This window comes from Falco rusticolus, chromosome 8 (genome assembly GCF_015220075.1).
Source record: "Falco rusticolus isolate bFalRus1 chromosome 8, bFalRus1.pri, whole genome shotgun sequence".
In the NCBI taxonomy this organism is placed as follows: Eukaryota; Metazoa; Chordata; class Aves; order Falconiformes; family Falconidae; genus Falco; species Falco rusticolus.
The window spans coordinates 34,901,784-34,921,679 of NC_051194.1; the positions used below are offsets into that span (position 1 = coordinate 34,901,784).

The following is a 19,896-nucleotide window of genomic DNA, read 5'->3' on the forward strand; positions in this document are numbered from 1 at the left end:
TCTCTTCCATTCTTGTGTGAATTTGATGATAACCCCTTTTTTTCTTTTTAGATTTTATTTAGATTTACGTAAGGTAATTTGAAGGGGAAAAGAAGGCCAACTGCACTGTAATTTATAGTGATTAATAGGGCCATTTAGAAGTTGTTTGAAATTTAGATTGCACTGTTTATCATTTACAGTTGTGTGGGCTAAGGTAATGATTCCATTAGTCTAATCTATGAGCAGTATCTAGCATCTTAAATTTTTTGTTCAGTTGATATTTCATTACAGAATTTGAGATATAAATCAGAAGCAAGATACATGCGTGAAGTTTAAATAGAAATGAGACCTTTTAAAGTGACATACGGGTACAGATTAACTTCATTATAAGCAGCAAATGAAATAAATATAATTCACAAGTAATGTGCCATCTGTTATGGTTGGAACACCTTTTAGTGCATTTCTTCTTACTGTGGCTTTTTATTGTAGAAAAGGAACCCACTGTGACAAGATTTCGGTAATCCTACCAGTTCCTTTTCAGTTCGTTGGTTAAAAACCATTTTACCCATAATCGCTTCAACTATTTACTACAGCTGCAGCATTTTCAAAAAGTTCTTTTAAATCTAATATTGATTATGTGTGCTTTCTTTGCACTTAAATTGTAACAAAATACAAAAACTATTTAGGTGTGAGATTAAAGTGTAGAGATGGTGTTACGCTTAACTTTATCACTGAAATAGTTGTATTGGATTTTAAATTTTATGGCTGCTGAAATCTATAGGAGCAACTTTTTCTTTTTGATTTTTTGCTGCCTTTGACAAATGTTTATATTAAACTTCTACATTTTTTTCAAATTATATCTTTCAAATCAATAACTCTGAAATTCAAAATCTTTAGCAACACCTAATTTTTGGGAAGGCTATCACTCATTTTGAGGGTTTCCTGATACAGACTCATGGTGAAGTCATCCTTATAATAATGCCTAGCTGTACTTTTCCTCATCCATAGATCTTAAAAAAAGATTGTCGTCCACTTGTCTGCGAGCAGCTAGCTTACATACTTAAATTAGGAGGCTAGACTCCTATTTTCTCTTTATAGACAGTGGAAAAAGAGAGGCTTTTCCAAGGTGTGATTGAGAGTGCTTTGACAAGAGCAGGAGCCAAGCTTAAATTAGTTCCTAAAGTTAGGTGATGTGAATGACCCCAAAGTGCTTTACTGAAGCAGAACAAATACTGTTATTTTCCTTTTCAAGATGGGAAAAACAAAGCTCAGAGATGAAGTGATTTGCCCGAGACCATCAGGAAGCCAGGAATTGCATGTCTGTTTCCTAAAGCTCAGTCTGGGGCTGCAGCCAAAAGGCACCAGAGTCTCTGGCCAGTATACTTCAAGTGCTTTCCAATAAACAAATGATCAGGCCCTGCAGGTGGCAGGGTAAGCTATAGAAACATAGGAAAGCTTTATCCAAGCTATACAGAGCCATCTTGAAAAACCCTCCAACGATCTGAAAAATATGTGACTGTGACTGTGCCTCGTTCCAGCTGTCATACCCAAGAGATTGCTTGTGGGAGGATTAATGGACTGGAAAGCTCCAGGATCATGTTCATAACACATGCATACCTGTTCTGCCCTTCCTCACCATGTAATCAAGTTGTTTAAAGTTTTAAGTTTAAACTTTAAGTTTAAGTGCAGTTGCAAAGGCAGAAGAAGAATGTGTCAATAAAATAATAAGAAGCTTAAAAAACCCAAGCGTACCACTGGGTCAGAGAGGGCTAAAGTCGGCATTTCCAGAATACATGGAGAAAGCTGAGGCAGGAGCAAAGAGAGAGCAAATATGCCACATGGATTATCAAATTGGTTTGAAAAGGGAATAGGGATTTTTCCTTCCTTCCTTTCATTCTTTTTTTAAATGCCATATATCAGAATTTTTCTAGAAGCAGTGCTGAGCTTGGGTGGATGGGTAAGCATGGAGAAAGGAAAACAAAAGTGAAATGAGGGAAAAGGCGCCATATGTGGTCACAAGCAGTTGGGCAGTCCTTCTGTAGAGCAAACGGGTACCTTGAGTTATGTGAAAGACTGGGGTGAGAACTGGAGACAGATCTGGGAGGCTGTGTAGTCAGACGGAGACAGAAGAAAGCAGAAGAAATGCTATGAGAGAGGAGAATTTTGGAGGAAGGGGCACAGGCCATGCATGCAGGAACCCCATGAAGGAGCAGCAGCAGCAGTGGATAAAGAGCGACTGAGCAGTGGAGGGAGAAGACAAGAGACTCAGAGAACTGAGAGTAAGATGTGGATCAGTTCAACAGCTAACATAAATAAACTTCTCCTTGCTGTAGGATATAAGGTGGTCTGACTTTGGTTTCCCTGGAAGAAGTGGAAAAGAGAGCACACTGTGGATTGGTTCTGAAGGAGCAAACACCCCCTGCCATTTGGACTCCTACGGCTGCAACTTAGTGTTGCAAGTACAGGGAAGGTAACAGCTGCATATACATACAACAAATACAGGGGAAAGTTATACTGGGCTATAACATTAGTTTTGGACTCTTGAGTGTTAATTCTAGATCCTGATTATTTTAGTTTTCTTGAAGAGCATCAAAACTGTTCTATAGGAAATGGCAGAACTTCAGGGGGTTGGAGTTTGACTGGGTCATGGACGTAACGCAATTTTATTTTCTTCTGTTTGAGAAAGATGTGGCCCAATAAGAAACATTTTAATCTTCCTAGTACTTATGAATTCAGGAATTTGGAATTAGGAGATAAAGAGTTAAAAATAAAAAGCCCAGAAACAAAATAGAAATAAACTACTTTAGACTTTTACAGTATTCTCTGTGCAAGAGCCTCTAATAGCCTGCTAGAATTAATTTAAAGGGGAACGTCAGGATGAGGGCAGCCAGCTGTGAGCAAAGTTGAAAGGGACATTTGAGGCTCCAAACTAATTTGGGAGCATGTGGCTTTGTTGCTATACCTTTCTGCCTGTTTACATGCTTTCTTTTTTTTCTTTATCCCCATTTTTTTTTCTCCTTTCCTTGCATATTGGCCTCAGGGTTTTTTTATTATCTATTATTGCTAGAGTAATGCTAGAGTAGCAAAACAAGTTGCATGCATTTTTTAGGTTTGAAAGTATACAGTAGAAGGAGAAATTTGCTGGTGGGGGTTTAATGTGATTAATTACTCTGACATTTTATAGAACAGCAAAATTGTGGTGGTCTTGTGATTAAGGTGGAGGATTGAAAGTCAGGCATGCTGGCTTCTCTCTATGCTGGGCAGTGCCACAAGTTGACTGGCTTTAAGGCCCAATAAGACAAATGAATTTCTCATCACCTTATCTGTAAGAAGGGTAACTGTTTAGCTCTCAGGCTGGTTTTCATTCATGTTTGTAAACAGCCTTGAGATCCTTGGGTGAAAATGCAGCAGAGGCTCTGGAGGCTGCCCTCAGCACTGCGCTTTGCTGCAGCCAGTTCTGTAGCGTTCAGATCACATCAGTAAGCATTATGTGTTGAAGTCCAGACAGTTAAGTGTATTTAGGAGCCAGAAATCTCATTGAGAACCATGAGACATACATGCCTAAATATCTTCTAAGGATCCACCTAAATGCTGGGTGTACTAAGTAAGTACAGTAATCTAGCAGACCTGATACCTGCCCTGTCTCTTTGATGTCTACCTTCAGATACTGAACTCGAGCGTTCCAGCATCACATAGCAATTTTGCCTGCCTTCCCAAGACACTTCCTCCCCCTCTGGTAGAACAAAATCCTTATTCATCTCAGGGAAAGAAGAAGCCTAAAGCCTTTGCATGGCCTGAAAAGACAAAGTTGTTTTCCCTCTTCAGAGTAAAACCTATAAATAGATTGCAAACTTCCACAAGCTTGTGAATCCTGGGCTTCTTCAGAGCAGAAAGATTCCCTTCTGAGACTCACAAACAAGACAGGCTTTGTAACAGAGTATAAGCTTATGCTAAACTTAAATAGATTTGCCTTTGCAGGAAAGCCAGGGATGACTCCTTAGCCCTTTGTTGCTATCTTGAATTTCCTTCTTGCATCCCTCGGGCTTCTTAATTTTTTGCTTCATGATACTGCTTTGTCATGAGCCTGCAGGATTAACCCATGAGCCTCCTAACCTAGGTATTCTCTGCCCCTTCAGAGGATCTATCTTGGAGGGCAAAATAAAGCTGCAATAGGGCCTGAGTTTCAGGAGAACTGTTTTTGTGCTTGCATCCAGCAGTAGTTTTGGTAATTACCAAGAAATGTCATTGGCCTATGGCACTTCCATCTGTGCCAATCTCTGCAGTTCTGGCTATCCTGCTGTTCCTGTCTTTTCTGGTTTTGTGCCATTTGGTTGCTTTTCTCCCATTTTCAGACCTGTGACTTAGAACTGACAACCAGAAGCAGTAGGCAAAAAGCAAGCAGTGAGTACCAAGGAAAGAGACAAAAAAAAAAAATCTCGCTAGAGTCTGAAACAACGAGGACAGCTGCACAGATTGTCCAGCTGTGCTGTAAAGTACTGCCTTTACTTTTCCATTGCTTAGTGCATGGGTCACTGTTGTACTGATTGGCACCTCTTCAACGTAATACATTTTCTCCTTTTGTATTCCTTTCTGGTTATTTCCATCACCTGAAGTACTGCCATATAAAACTCCTATTTCTAAGTGTCATATGCACCTACTAAGATATTTCATTTATAGTACCCATAAAACTGGCACCACCGGTTCTAGCACATTCTGTTTTTTTCTCTTTGATCTGGTCTATGTAAGTGAAATAGAGACCTTAGCTCTCGAGGGTGAGGTCCATGTCTCAGCTCTGCTTGGCCCTGCACTGCAGTGTGTTGACCTTTGGGCACATAGAGAGCAACCTAGAACAGGAGTGCTCTCATGAGCAGAACAACCCTGTCCTGTTCCATTTGGGCATTTAGTCATATCAGTAAGTTCCTAAACCCAGTGGCCCACTCAAGGCACATTTTCATAATGTCGTACGGATAACACAAAAAATACAGGTGTTTCAGGATGTTTAATGTCTATGGATGCCTCTGGTTTTTATTTATGCCATCTTTGGCATAGGAGCATCAAGAGTTTTACTAAAAATGAGGGGTTCGTGACACGGCCAAGTAAGTACTGCAGGTAATGATAGGAAACAGAACATCACATCCGTAGCACTTTACTGTCGCCATCCTAAACATACGATGCCCTCCTTTTAAAACAAGCATGGGTGCAGTAGCTATTCATTCAGTGAACTAAATTATGTTGTCTCTAACAAAACTATTTCCTCTGGTTTATAGAGCAATTTTTAATGCTCCGAGCATCTGTAAATGCTGCATGTTGTTCTGTAAAAGGGAAGAAGGGGAAACCAGATGGGAGAGCTTTTTTAAAAAAAAATATTTTATCTGCCTTTTAAAAATAATTGGTGAGAAGCTGTAAATCTTTTCAGTTAAAAAATTAAAAAGTGGAATATTTTAAAAACACTTTTAGGAGACAGCCTGTAAGCACTGCTTGTGTTCTCACTGCATAGGAGATTCACACAGCGAGGCAGATTTATGTTTTATTGAAAACCTTGCTATTGCCTTTAGTTCTTTGCTGTAACTGACATGTACTGAATACATTTTTATCTTCTCTCTATTTTCAGGAAGAGATGGCACCTCTTCCCACCTGGTGACACCAGTTTCCTTTATCCCACCAGGATCCCTTATGAGGAATCCAGCGTATTCAGTAAAGTCAACGTTGCCAACCCTGATCTGAAACGCTTTCCCAAGTTTAGGAACACAACAGCCCACATCGTTACACTCAGTCCGGGACAGGTACCATTCACATACAAGCTTTACATTGCTTTAAAGATTCTAGTAAATTATTTAACTGGGTAATTAAGGGCTAGGAAATCTTAACAGATTGACTGTGGAACTTCCCTCTCCCAACACTCTGCGCTCAGGCTTGATACATTTCTCTCAGCATGGGAACCTTCTTTGCTCACAGTTATTTTACTAGCCTGTTCTGTACAAAAATGCAAACATTTGGAGAGTTAGTTCAGTTGGCTTCCCAATTCCATCACAGTTCTTGCAGTCACCTCCAATTTGCCGGCTTTAAAACTTCCTGAACAGTACTCCAACGTGTCTACTTTGAAACCAGCATGTTCCAGGAAATGTGTGTGATTAATGAGCATGTAGAGCCAGCAAAGGAACTCATATTTTGATAGTGAATGACCTTCACCAGGGAACATTGGCACAACTTGTTGCTTTAAGTATTGTAATGATGATACTTGCATTTAGAGTGCATACCATCCAGAGGTTTCATGGTGCTTTACAAGGATGTGAGGATATTATTAACCCTGTTTTACTGAGAAAGTTCAGTTTTGAGAGCCTGGCTTACAGTCACGCAGGTAGTCAGCAGTAGTATGAGAGCAGGGCTCAGGACTCTTAATTCCTAGTTTCCTGCCATAAGTAGTGTCCTTCTTTATTTAAATAACATGCTCTGTATTTGGAGTCTGAATTACCTTTTTCGTTTGTTCAGCAGCACATGTCCTTGTAACACACCCCTGCGTATCTCAAGGTGTCAGGCCTTTCCAAAGGAATTTTGCAGTGTTCATTGTTCCGACCACTTCAGACACCGGAGTTGCCGCTTCTAGAGCCTTTTCACCATTCTCCTACCAGATGTTGTCACCTCTTTTGACCTGCCAGCTCAGCGACTTGCACAAGTGTCCCCTTTCCCTTAGCTCACAAACCCAGCTGCCTCCAACAATTTATAGAATGGATTTTTGCTAATCCAGCTAATTTTGAGAAGGGAGAGTGAGAAGTGCTCCTGTGAACAGGTGAGATGGCAGAATGGAGCAGGGTAGTAGTTACCAACAAGAGGATGGTGTCTGTCAATGGGAAGAGCATGCTCTTCTGCCGGTACAGTTGCAGATGGGTAATCATGATCAACCTTCACTGTTTGCACTATATTAGCTCCTAGTCATACTCCTAAAGCAAATTATTACTTTCACATTCTGCACTTTGTGAAGTTGCAGTGTTCAATAATTTAAAGCACAAAGAACAAATTTTTACTTTTGATAAAAATGCCACATCCATTCAGCACTGCATTATCCACGATCCCTAACACTATATAATTTATATCTCTTCGGAATGTTCAGTTGTGGTAGTGAACCTTTAATATGATCTTAATTTTAATTAGGCTTAAAGCAATTACAAATTAATCTTGCTAGGAATAAAGATCTTGAGCCAGCTCAGTAGTACCGAGTTGTCTGCATTGCCCTGAAGGAGGTACCGTTTGGATTTCTGGAGGCAAAGTCATGTAGAGGCAATGATGGAGCAGTGAGGTATTGCCTTCATCCATTTTATCCACGTCTTTTGGGTGGTGCTTTCCAGCACCTCATCCAGAAGCTTATGGGGCAGGTGGCTGGGGACTGCTGCTGTTTGATGGAGAGGAAAGGAATGACCTAGAAGAACTCCTTTGTTAACAAGGTAGAAGATCCCTAAATAACAATTTTGATAGGTGCTTAGCAGTGGTTTTCGGGTAGAGTACATACGTTTACTGCAGGATTTGCAGCCAGCTGTTTTTTGTGGTAGCACATAGCATCTCCACTTTTTCCCAGAGGGTACGCAGAACATTTTGGATTAGATGTTGTAACAACAAAGGGTTGAAAAATAAAGACAAAGGTGTTCTTAGGTATTCAGGAGAGGAACTGCATGTAGGGTGACTGCAGCTTTGAGTATCAAAAACTTAATGTGTCTAATGCCACCTTCTGGTCGTTGTTTGCTACAAGCCATTTTTCTGCACCCATTCAAGGCTTTGAAGCAGAATTCCTGCGCGTAACATTGTCCCAATGCACAGTGCATACTTCAGTTGCATCCTTTGTGCTCTTTCACTGTACTGTTCAGAGGTGAATCTCTGTTACGAATTTTGGTAGCTGGCCGAGACTTTAGGTTTTATAAGGTTTCATCCTGTACTTGACCAGTGGCTGTTGGCTGCATTTCCACAGAGGTCTTAATGCAACTTCCAGTTATACATTAGTGATCTGTCCTCGACACAGATTATGATAACATTTAGATATCTAGCTTATTTATCCACAAAGTTAGAAGCTCAAGTTGTGTCACACAAATGTAGGGGCTTCTTATAAATATTTGGACCTGGTTACCTGTGTGGTGGTTGCAAGGCTGAGTGGTAAGTATGGTGCAGGAGGTTGACTGCTGGTGGATTTGTATTCACTGAACTAGTGAGTTTTCACCAAAAGCATTGGTATTTTGTTTTGTTTGTTCAACAACTCTGCAGTATTTCTAGTAACACCTTCATTGTTTTCACAAATATACTGCTTAACAGATCACGAATGGGGCAAAACATGTCTGTTCTAACGTCTTCCACCCTACACTCAGGGACAAGTGTTAAAAGAGTTAGGGCAGAATCTGCCACCCTCAGCTTAAAGCCCATCCAGGACAGATGTCCTGTCTGCCATCAGTGGGAAGAACCTGGCACCTCTACAAGGCAATTCATCCTCCCTGCCTTACACAATTACAATTCTGCCGGAACATTCATCCCATCATGTCCTTCCAGCACAGGCTATAAAAGGAGCCTACGCACATAGATGCTTAACTTTTTTGATGATTAAAAGTAGGAGAGATGAATACCACCTGAAAAGGCTACAAAATACTGAGGTGCTATACCAATATAAAATCATTGATCATGCTTTCCTCTGCCCCACTTCCTACCAGCTTCTTGCCTGATTCCTGCTCACTAATGTAATTGCTCTTGATCAATCTTCCTCTTAATCCATACCCATATAACTAGACAACGGTAAACACTAGACTAGACTAGAAAGCACATCTCAGCTTGTCTGAAGGTGGGCACATAAGGCTCCGCATGGAGAGCAAGCACCTTGTGCACGGGGCTCCCATGAGCAGTGCCATTCCCTCTCGTGCCACCCCAGACAGGAATGGTACTGGACACCAGGACCCATGCTGTTACAGGCAGGGCTCGGCTGCCCTGCTGCGGGCTGTCCTGATTCCTGGCATTGTATCCCAGTTGCAGCCTGGAGCCAGAGGAGGTGCAGTGCAGCTCCAGAAACCAGAGATGCAAGGAAAACCTAACTGAGCTAAGCTTAAAGGCACATCGTGTCTGAGAAGGATGCTCCCTTCCAGCCTTGAAAAGCACTGTCACAGCACAGGAAAAAATGATTTTTTTTAAAAAAAATCAACATTACTGCTTGCTGTCTCTCACCGTGGTCTGCTGTTCCGAAGCTCTCCTCCCCTGCTTTTGCTTGCCTGCTTTCTGAGTCTAAAGAAACACATCTCAAACTCAGTGTGTGCCCACAGCTACAGTTATTTCTGAGTTCCTGCGAACAGCTGCAAGGTTTTCCCTTTCCGTGCTCTTGCTAGCAGTATCTAATGCACAGTGGGATCCTGCTTGGCAGCCAGAGCTCTCAACAGCACAGGCAGAGCTCTGACTTCTAACCCAACCCTGAGCAAGCAGAAATCGTCATGAGGTCAGGGAGGGGTTTCCTTGTGTGCCACCTTTAAAGAAAAGGGGTGAGAACTTCAGACTGGGCTTAAAGTGGGGAACAGCAAAACAGTCTGAATAACCAAGAAAAATGTAATTGATACCAAAACCCAGTGTTGTAGTCAAGTCAGAAAATAGAGTAATTCCAACTTTTTAAAAAGCAATTAAATATTCCAGCTCAAAGTATACAAAACACTTTTTAAAAAGGGTTCCAGTGAAAAACTGCTTTTGTTTTTGAGAAGAGTTTTAAGTGATTTTGGTAAAGCAGAATTCAGAGTTGTCCACAGCATTATGCATAGCAGATCGTTGATAATTCTGGTTTGGGGAAGGGGGGAAGGAAGGAAGGTCTTTCATGAGGTAGACTACAGAGCTGGCCCCAAGTCACCCCATAGAGAAGGCAGACAGCCCAGCTCAACCTCTAGACACCAGAGCTATCATCTCCATCACAGAAGAGGCAGAAAAGTCCAGGAGCTGCATTTGTACTAGGATTGGTGATGAAAACACCACTCAGCCTGCAACATACATGGAGAACTCCTTGTGTGCCCCAAACCAAAAGTGAAAGCTGCCAGTTCCTAACTCTACTTTTCCACCTCATCCCTGAGCTTCCCTCAGTCCCTCGCCAGGGTCCCTATGGACACAGCATGGTAACAGCCCCCTTCCCTTCCTGTTCACAGCGCTTTCCCCCCGGGCTGTGCCCGTGTTTGACATCAGTGGCCCTTGGCACTCGTGTTTCAGCAGGTGGGAAGACACCAGCTCAGGAGGGATGGGGGAGGCCGGGTAAGCAGCACCTTCCTAGCACCAGGCAGGCACCAGCTGGGATGGGGCATAGGCTGGGGTGGCAGCACCCTCACAGTCCTCACATGGTACTCCCATAGAGCTGTCTATGCTTTTATTTAAATTTATTTTTCATTGCCAGGGTTGCAAGCAGCTCAGGGATTTGCTTGGATCCCCCCATAGCTCCCCCTCTTTTTCTTCCCATCACACTGTCATGCTTTGGTCGTTCCTTTTCTTGTGCATTTACCCAAATATCTTTTTCTAATGGGCAGGAATTTCTTGGTATAATATTTCACTTCAGGGTATGCTGCCTTTTTGAAGCGATTCCACCTTTGCCCTACCTTTGCACTGTATCGAGTTAATCACGTCCGTTGAGAATTTAAACCTTTTCTGTTCTCTGTGCTGTACAAGTCTTCAGCATTGCTCCACTTGGTCTCCCAACTGTTCTCTTTGTTTCTTTCCTCCTGTTACAGACCAGAACTTCATTTTATCTTTTCTGGGATTTCCGTCCTACTTTGACTTCATCTGCTATATTTGCCTATCACTAGCCTAAGTATTAAAATTATCTCATTGCTTGTTGTTTAGATCAGTATCTTCCCGGCCCACAAAGCTAGGTACATGCTGTAGAAAGCAGGATAACACAACATTATCTCTTAGCTTGGAATAGTTCCTTAGGTTTGCACTTCACATTTTTCCTGTAAAAAGTTTGCTGCATTTTTGTGTCTGTGTGTTATTACCCTGTGGTTTACTTTCACATTTCCTATTGAAATGGAGTTTCAAATGTAGCTGACTCTGCATCCCATATTCATAAACATATGGAAGTCTGCTTTGTTTTATCATGGAATGGATGGCGGAGTGCGTTTGTTTTGGTTTTGTTATGGGGATTTCTTTGCTTCTAGTTACCAAACCTAGAAGAATACTAGTTTATAAAGGTGGAAGAATCCTATCCCTCTCTTTGCTGGATTTTATTTATTTTATTTTATTTTGGTCTTCTGTTAGTTTTGCTGCTCCCTTCCCAGCTGTATTTTTTGGTTTTAATTACTTTTTTCAATTTCTTCATCTTCCTTAAAGTTTTAGTCCCTTTGCTTTTTGATAATTTCAATTTTCTTGCTGCTATAAATCCTTATTTTAAAAAGCATAAGCTTCCCCAAACATGAGAGGGGCAGCAAGTGTCTTTATGGTACCCGTTTTGCCTCTTTGAGTCACAGCTCTGTAGCTCCTTTATAAATTGCATCAGCAAACAGTGCCAGCTCTGAAGTACACAGCTTTGCAGTTATTACCCTCAACCTGCTGGCAAGTAAAATCTGATTAGTATCTCCAAAGACCAAGTTCCTCTGGTTTGATTTGAAAAGACTGGACTAGTTAAGGGGGGGGGGGGGGCGGGGGGGATTGTATTTTCCTCCTGGCTACACCTCCTCTTTCCAAAACAATTCTGTCTCTGCTTTGCATGTGAGTCATGTTGAGCCAGAACGTGCCATTCCTAATTTCCACCTTGGTTTTCCAGGCAGCCCCTCTTACTGAAACATTTAAACACTTTAATTTGCCTCTTTGCTTTTTTGCCCTTGCTACATAGTCCCTCGGCACCATACTCCAATTCCCTAGAGTCTTCATCCACCTCTACAGCACATCGCCTGTGCAAGTCTCACAGACAGGACCCCATGAAACGGCTTCTTACTCCAGAAGCTACGTCACCTTCTGCTGTATAACAAAGTTTTTCAGGCTTCATCATTATACCCTGTCATTTGGAGGGCACCCAGATTCTTTAACAGAGTTCAGCGGAAGATCCGCTATAGAGCAGAGGAGCGTTTGGCTTTTTTTGTGTGTTTCTGCAGTCAATCAAATGTGGGCAAATACTTGCTAACAGACAAATCTATTGCAGCTGATGCAACTGCAATTTTCATTTCAAGCCTAGGTTTCTGTGATAAAAGCACCATTCAGTGTAGAAAATATGTTTTGGCTTCAATCTGTGTAGGTTTCATACACTTTTAGATGCCAGGAGTAACTAATTGGTGATATTTTTTAAATAACGGCCCTCCACAGACTCACTTCTTTCTCTGTTTTGTATGCTGTGCTGGATTAAAGTACAATTTCCAAATGTTTTTGACCTTTAGAGAGCCAATGCTTTTTTTGTTTGACTTAAATTGAAACCTGTGGAGAACATTTTGTCCTCTGGCCCAAAAATGACTCTGCTCTGTCCTGTAAGTGTTTGCAGGACTAGGGCCACCGTCACTGTTTCCTACACAGACATTTTCTCATTAGCCGTGTTTTGATATAACACAGCACAGGGCTCTCTAGGTAGCAGAACATTCTTTTAAGTAATTTGTGTCTACCAAGAAAAAGAATTGCCTGCAATTCAGGTACAGATCATTGCTTCACTTTCCCCATTTTGAGGTTTATATTTTTATCTGACTCTGACCATTTTTATTCCTTGTCAAAACCCATCTTTTATGCTTTTCTCGATAGCTCTATGTTAATCTAATGTTCAGTAATCTGTAAAGCTTGTCCTATATCATCAAAATAACATTAATGTCTTTGTACCGTAAAAGCCATGGGTTAGAATCAATTTTATGCCACAGCTATCATCCTGATACAGTTGTAAAGCTCTTGATCTAAACTAGATTGTCATGATTTCTGAGACACCTCCTTTTAAAAGCCTGTCTACTGAAAGTGACAAGTTTAATACTGGTGATTATTTACCAGAATTAAAGCTACATATTGTTAATCACCTAGATGAGCGTTAGGATACCTGCTTTTTGGGGAAGCCAGCTGGCAGTCCACTGGGGAGCCCGCTCATCTGGAGAGTCTACAGAGGAATTCTTGCCCGTCTGAGACTTTCTCTAAAGCCCTGCTTTACTGCCCCACCAGCTGCACTTTGTACAGCCAGACCTTGCTTACCCAGGGCAGTTATAAGGTTACAGTCGTGCTTCACATGAGAAGGAACTGGGTCGAGAGGTAATTCTGGATCGTGTCCACTTCTCACTTGATAGTATTGATAAAATGGGAGGAGAGAGTGGGCGTTTTAAGTCTTGAGAAAAAGCTCTTTAGAAGAAAGAAATTAAGATCACTTCCCACCCTCACCCCTGTTCCTTGTCTTATTCTGCCTCTGCATCCCACATCACCTTAATCAAAACACCTTATCTTTCTGCAGGCTTCTGTTAGCACTCTAATGCGATGTCTCCAATTCCAGGTCCTGCTCGTTCCAAGGCACTGGTGGCACTATGTGGAATCCATTGATCCCGTCACAGTCAGCATAAACTCTTGGATTGAACTGGTATTTCCCTTTTTGTGTCACGGTGATGTAGCATTTCCACATCTGCATGGACTTTTGTCCCTCACCTGCCAGGTTCAGCCTTATTGGGTGGGCTGTATTCGGAGGCTGGGGAGGGAAGAGCCCTTATGGATAGTTTTTCCTGAAGAACCTTCCAAGGTTCTGGATCAGAAGCCCCAGTTCAGCATAAATCACATTCAAGTTTACCTTAATCAGGCAAACAATTAAACACAAGCTAAACTTTTCATGTCCAGTTTCTTATGGGCTAACTAGCTTTGTGCTGAGTAGGGGATGGCAAAACAGCAACTTCATCTCAAGCACATGCTTACATGCAAAGCTAAATTAGAGTTTAAATCAGATTAATGTCATAGGAAGGGGTGGCAGAGCATTTTGAATTTGCTTTTCTCTGTGATAGCTTTGATGTGCCTGGAGTTGGATTTTCTCAAGTATTGAATTTCCTTTTCCCCAGGCTTGATTTTTCTTGCTCATGTTAACCAGTTTGTATGGGATGATTCCAGGGATATCACAGAATAGTTTGGGTTGGAAGGGACCTTTAAAGGTCATCTAGTCCAGCCCCCTGCAATGAGCAGGGACATCTTCAACTAGATCATCTCAATGCTCTAGAAGGTTTTCTGATTCAAATTACTTGCTTATTAGTATTACCTAGCTTAATATAAAATAAAGACCCTTTGAAATGGCCTGTGAAAGCTGCCTCACTAAAATACTTACTCTTTTTGTTGTTGGGTTTTTTTAAAAAACCTTTATTAGACTGGAAATCTGCAGGGGGATGAACAGATGTATTCAGCTGCTGTTCAAAGACCACACAATACATCTCTCATGCTAACATCAAACCAAGCATTTGCAGAGTAGAGGAACTCACTTGGGTGTTTCCCTCATGGAAAAACTTTCCAGATGAGACTATGTATTTAGAAAGGACAGCAGGCCCACAGTCCACACCAAACTTTTAGGTAGCCTTAAGTACAGTCAGGCTGTGTCCAGTGCCAGAAAAAGCCCCAACAATATTGCAGAGCGACCATTTAAACCTGCCTTAAATTTGAGAAGCCTCTGAGGTAATTCAGAGGAACTGGCTGTGTGCCTTGTGCTTGGAAAGACCCTGATGTCAACACACATGCTTGTACCCTAAGCTGTGCCTCACAAATTGTGCCCCGCTGGAGACGCAGGTCAAGGTTGGATGAGTTGGGTTAGGCTAGTAACTCCCAGGTGGCTGGGTGGTCTGTTAGCTACAGCATTTCTAGTTGTCCTTATGCACTGCAAGGAAAAAAAACCAACACTGAGCTAAACTCCATGGCCTTTCTAATCATAAAGGTCTTGCAGAAGTCACCAAGATCCTGTTTGGCGATAGCGAGAGCGGGTAGTTGTGTGGCCTCATAAACAGAGGAGCATTTGCTGGGTCTTGCTAGTGAAGGACACACACATGCCCTCTCCCCAGATAATCAAGAGCTGCCATAAGCAAGTGCAGATGTTGCAGCCCGGGTGAAAGTTTCTTACAGAAATTATCCCTATAGCTGATGATGGCAGCACTGTCAGGTGTTGGGCAATCCATCTATAAAAATAAATTCTGACAACGATGGTAAAAGACAATACTGAGAACATTTCCGTCACCAAATCAAATAGTTTTTGCTTGCAGCTGTTACCAGCTGCTTTCATATTGACAGATGTGAATTGTGCCAACATTTATAGTCCTAGTGAAACCATTAATTATATTGACAAGACTTTAGAGTAGAAGTCTAATTTGTTTTCAGCTGGATGTGAGCTACTCAAAGTATTCCTTGCTGCCTAATGTACTCTCATGCAATCGGTACAACAGACCAGGGTAAATACCAAGAGTGCAACACCTTAAATAATTTCCACATGTAGATACCAAACTCTGTGTTTTGGGGGTTTGTTATAAAAGGCCATTAATAAGCCAAGCATCCAAAGCCACAGAATGCTAAGAGCACTTCCCCCTGCTTCTATCCCAAATTCTGCTCAGGGTTGCAGGATGAATTACTGCTTCAACACTCATACTAGCAAGATGCATCGTTTGCTTGACATGTTCCCCAAAGCCAACATGAGGCAGTTCAGGGCTGTGGCTGACTAGGTTACATCTTTCCTCCAAAACTTGTATGTCTGAGTACCTCAATTAAAGCCAATTTACGCATCCACTCCTAGGCATTTGTCATTGAAGTAACTAAACCACACATCTTGTTTGGAAAGTTTTACTGTCTCCTTCCACATACCTTTCCCCTCCGTATACAAGAAACTCAATTGTGGGAAAGAAAGCTCAAAAAGATCCCGTGAAGTTTTGTTCTGCTGTCCTAAACTAGCTAGTACCCAGCTACCCAAGGGGATGGTGCAGAAAGTGAAAGCTGAAACAAAGAGCCAGTTATTAACTTAGGTTTTAGTTCTGCAGGAGAGCTTTCAGAGGAAACATGGTTTTTCTTCTACTGATATTTAAAACCGCAGCAGTATGGCAGCTGCCGTTGCACGATAAAATATTTCCGGAATTTCCTTAAGACTCACTTTTATGGCTCTGTAGCCCCCAGATAGTTGCTGCCTAGCTGTAACATCCTGTGTGTTTTAAGTACTTGAATTAGACATAATATGTACATATATAAAATTTGCTATGTACTTCTGGGGTCCTTCAAGTCCTAAAGAGCTACATAAATGCATACATTAATTAAATGCTAACATTGCATTGTAATTGCAAGCACCAGATTCAATTAACAGAACACTCATACGGGAAAAGATTATATACACACTGTAGAATCTTATGTTTTGCAAATCCTTATTCAGATGAGTAGTTGCACCAAAGCCTGCGCTGTTACCGATGTGGGGACTGTCAGTAGGAGCATCAAAAGTCTGAAACCTTTCACTGACTTCACATACATGAGTATGGCTTTCAGACTAAGGCCATCCATTTCATTCTTCCGAAGATCTTCCAGCTTTCTGCAGAGACCCAAGTGCTAACCTATCTCCAAACGCTTTCTGTTCCCTTGAGGCAGGATGCAGATCATGAAGCCCGTGTAGAAGAAGCAATAACTCGAATGCTGGTATGTGCCATAAAATCAGCAGAAAATCCAAGTGATGGAGATCTCTGGCTAAATCCCACAGAGGTAAGCCGTCTCTTCCTCCCATTATAGCAGTGATAACAGAGAATTACTGACATTTTGCTTAGCTCCCCCTGAGTCTTTCTGCTGCCTGAGAAAAAGAATTTTAAATTCCTTCCCTTCATGTAGCAGAAGTAATTCATGGAAGATAATCATGCAATGCTGAATTGAAACATATCTCCTTTTAACTGAGTGTATCCTGGGTGTTTTCTTAGATTGAGGCAACATCCCATGAAATCAATCTTCAGTACCTGAATAAAGCAGTGTCTGCATATTTGAAGTGTCAAAAGGAAAGTGTGTCAGAGCACACGTGTTCCAGCAACAGTGGTGCAGAGCAAAGGACAAGTGCCTTATGCAAGAGGAAGAAGAGGGAGGTTGGCTGTGAACCAGAGGGCTGCAGATTACTAGCCCATGAATTTGCCTTTTCAACATTTAAAGCAGAAAAGCTGCAGAAAACACCTTTTGGGCTTCATCTTATTCAGGTTTTACCACAATCTCAAGAAACAAGCTCAATGGGTGCAGTTGCAGTTGAAAGTGATGGTAGACCTCTTCTCCGTGAAAATGAAGGAGGACATTTTGGAAAATTACACTGCACCAGGAAGCAATTGGTAATGAGTAATGACTGTGAAATGCCAGCACGTCAAATGGATTCAGACGGCAGTCCAAATGCCTCGCAAACAGCCCTTTCTACCAACGATTTGCTCGACTGTTTGGTTAATCCACATGTCATCAATTTAGTGGCTCGGCTGCTGTTGGAGAGAACAAAAGTTTAATGCCGGAGTGCTTTTATCATTCCTGAAATAAATCAAATGGCAGCCTTGTTGTGTGTGTTTAAGCTCTGCAATAATTGAGTGTTTCATTTCAAATAATTTTTAGGTACAGACAGACACAGTTAATGGTTAAGTGACAGACTGAAGTTGAGCTGAAAGAAGAGTTAACTGGTTAATGAAGGCTGGGAAGAGAAAGGTGTGTTTAGTCAGAGAGCTCCTCAGTGTTAAGAGCAAACAGAGCATACGCAGTTATACTCCCACCGTGTACGCGGCATCTTTAGTGTTCTACAGCTCTGAGCTGAGAAACAAGGATGGCTTGATGACAGATGATAGGAGGGAGTGCTGGGACATGGTTATGTAGCAGAGGAGGACTAAGAGCAGGAGAAAACTAACTTACTGTAGACTGCAGTCCTTGACCGCAGTTAAATGGTCAATAAGCGAGTGGTTGGGTTGATCACATTAGAGATGTAAGTTCAAATAAACCTAACCTCAGCCAAGAGGCAATGCACTCACTAACACATCTATTTTCTCCCTTCCACAAAATAACTTCAGTTTTGTAACAAAGCTCTGGGATGGAGTGAGACTAAAGCCCTTAGCAAGCAAGAGGCCTTCAGCTGGTTCAGAAACACATGAAGCTAGAGACTGAAGGCTATCGGGAAGTTACTGTTATGATTTATTTAAAGCCAGATGCACAGTGTTCCCTATCTCTAAGGTACGAAACAAAGCAGTTATGACATTCTGCTTCTGTCCTACTCTTTACTACAACAATCAAAATTTAATGATTTTTTTTCTTTTGGTTGTAAGTAGTTTCTGTGCAAGACCATTCTTTCTTCAAAGTATAGTAGTCCTTGGATTTGCGTTGGAGGCTGGGTGGTCCTTTGATTAAAAGGTTACGGAACTTGAAAGACAGGCAAGAAGGCAGGTTAACACTGAAGCTACGGATGGAGGCTTGAAAAAAAAAAACAAAACTGGAAGGCAAGCTGCTGACATCTTCTGGGATGCTCTCACCTCCTCTGCTTTCTGTTTGTGGTGGCAAGAGAGTTGCATTTGCCCTAGTCATAGCTTCAGAGGGATTCTTCTGGGACAACTCCTGTGAAACCCTTGCTTTCAAAACTTATCTTTGCTCATGTCTACTAGCACCTACAAGCCAGTCTCTACCATTAACCTGTTTCCATGTTCATAATCCTGCACCACCAGCCCTGTGCCTGATACTTCCTCTGCTTGATGCCTATTGCCTGCTAAATACATGAAGCTAGTGCTGTTTTCCACAAAGATCCCCTTCCAGCAATTAACGTTTAAAAAATCATGAAGGCAAAGGTGCTTTCTTTCTGCTTTTATACAGATTGCTTGTTGGCAGGGTCCTCATGGACAATGGCAAGTACTCTAGATAGGCACCTACAGGTCAGAAATCCAGCAAACCTTGCCATTTTAAAAATAAATAAATAAACAAACCCCTAATACCCTTGGAAGAGGATTAAATTGAAAAGGCTCAAAGTTTCACGTTTAACAAGCACAGAAATTTTACCCTGATGGGCCCTTTTGGGTGCAGTTACTTCAGCTGTTGGGTTGGGGCAGGATTTAGTTCTCATTCCTCTGGCTGGCTGGGAAGGAAAGAGGAAGCAAAGCTGTAGTTTCCCGGAGACCTTGGCTTTGAAAAGCAATGGTGAGTTAGTGGTAGGGGCCATATCAGCTCTGACTGACCCAGAAACGGGCAGTGTCAAATGTCCTGCCCAACCCTCGTCATTGGGCTCAGACCCCAGTGACACCTATGTATCGTCTTCAGCAGCAACCTGCAGGTGAGACATGATTCTTAGCGGCGTGTGAGAAAATCCACTTTTCTTGTTTTATGTTAGTACACCAGAGCGTCTCCATGGGGTTGCGCCGCTGCAGCAAGACCAGCATTTAATAATCAGTCCCATTGATACAGTTCATCTTTGTGTTGGCACTGCTGTGCCAGAAGGATTAAAAATTAGTTAGGGAACATCTTAGTCACATCTGCTGCCTTCAGTGATTCACCAGGCTCCGAGGGAGCAGATCCACGGGATAAGGCAGCCCCAGTGCAACACACGGGTGCACCGCGGCTCGGCCCTGGTGATGGCTGGCATGGGTCCTGCTACAGCGCCTGCCTCAGGGGGAGGAGGCACTGCAAAGGCTTCATTTTTATTCACCGGGCAAAACCAGTCTTGCAATAAAAAAAAAAAAGCTTTTCTATCTAGAAGAGGTATAGGTGGGGGAGGAAAAGCCCAGGCAGCAGGGCAGAGGAGGTGGACAGCAGCACTGCCCTCCAGTCCCCACAGCACGAGCTTCTTCAGCTTAAGCTTTGCTCCCAATGCGTAGATCATCTGGACACACACCCCACGATATTTGCGCTGAACGTTTCTTCCCGTTGTATTCAGAATGAATGCCCTTGAAAGCCTTGCTGAATGTTTCAGAGGTCTTTGCAGGACTTGTCCCTGTGGGCAAGGAGGCTCCAGTACCTGCGTCAGAAGACCCGTCTGGGGCTCGGGCAGGAGCAGAGTCCGCACAA

General features: G+C 42.3%; 1 protein-coding gene across 3 annotated transcripts in view; it reads left to right on the forward strand.

Annotated features, from left to right (window-relative positions):
* The window catches only part of HSPBAP1 (HSPB1 associated protein 1), a 38,093-nt gene extending 20,659 nt beyond the window's left edge, over positions 1-17,434 (forward strand). For 2 of the 3 annotated variants that reach the window (XM_037396690.1, XM_037396692.1), the window contains 5 exons: positions 2,313-2,449; positions 5,591-5,762; positions 13,409-13,492; positions 16,495-16,605; positions 16,815-17,434. In XM_037396690.1, the coding sequence (XP_037252587.1) occupies positions 2,313-2,449; positions 5,591-5,762; positions 13,409-13,492; positions 16,495-16,605; positions 16,815-17,372 (1,062 nt within the window). In that variant the 3' untranslated portion in view covers positions 17,373-17,434. The remainder of the gene's footprint in view (positions 1-2,312; positions 2,450-5,590; positions 5,763-13,408; positions 13,493-16,494; positions 16,606-16,814) is intronic. The other variant, XM_037396691.1, reaches the window with a different exon arrangement.
* Positions 17,435-19,896: the final 2,462 nt, after the last annotated feature.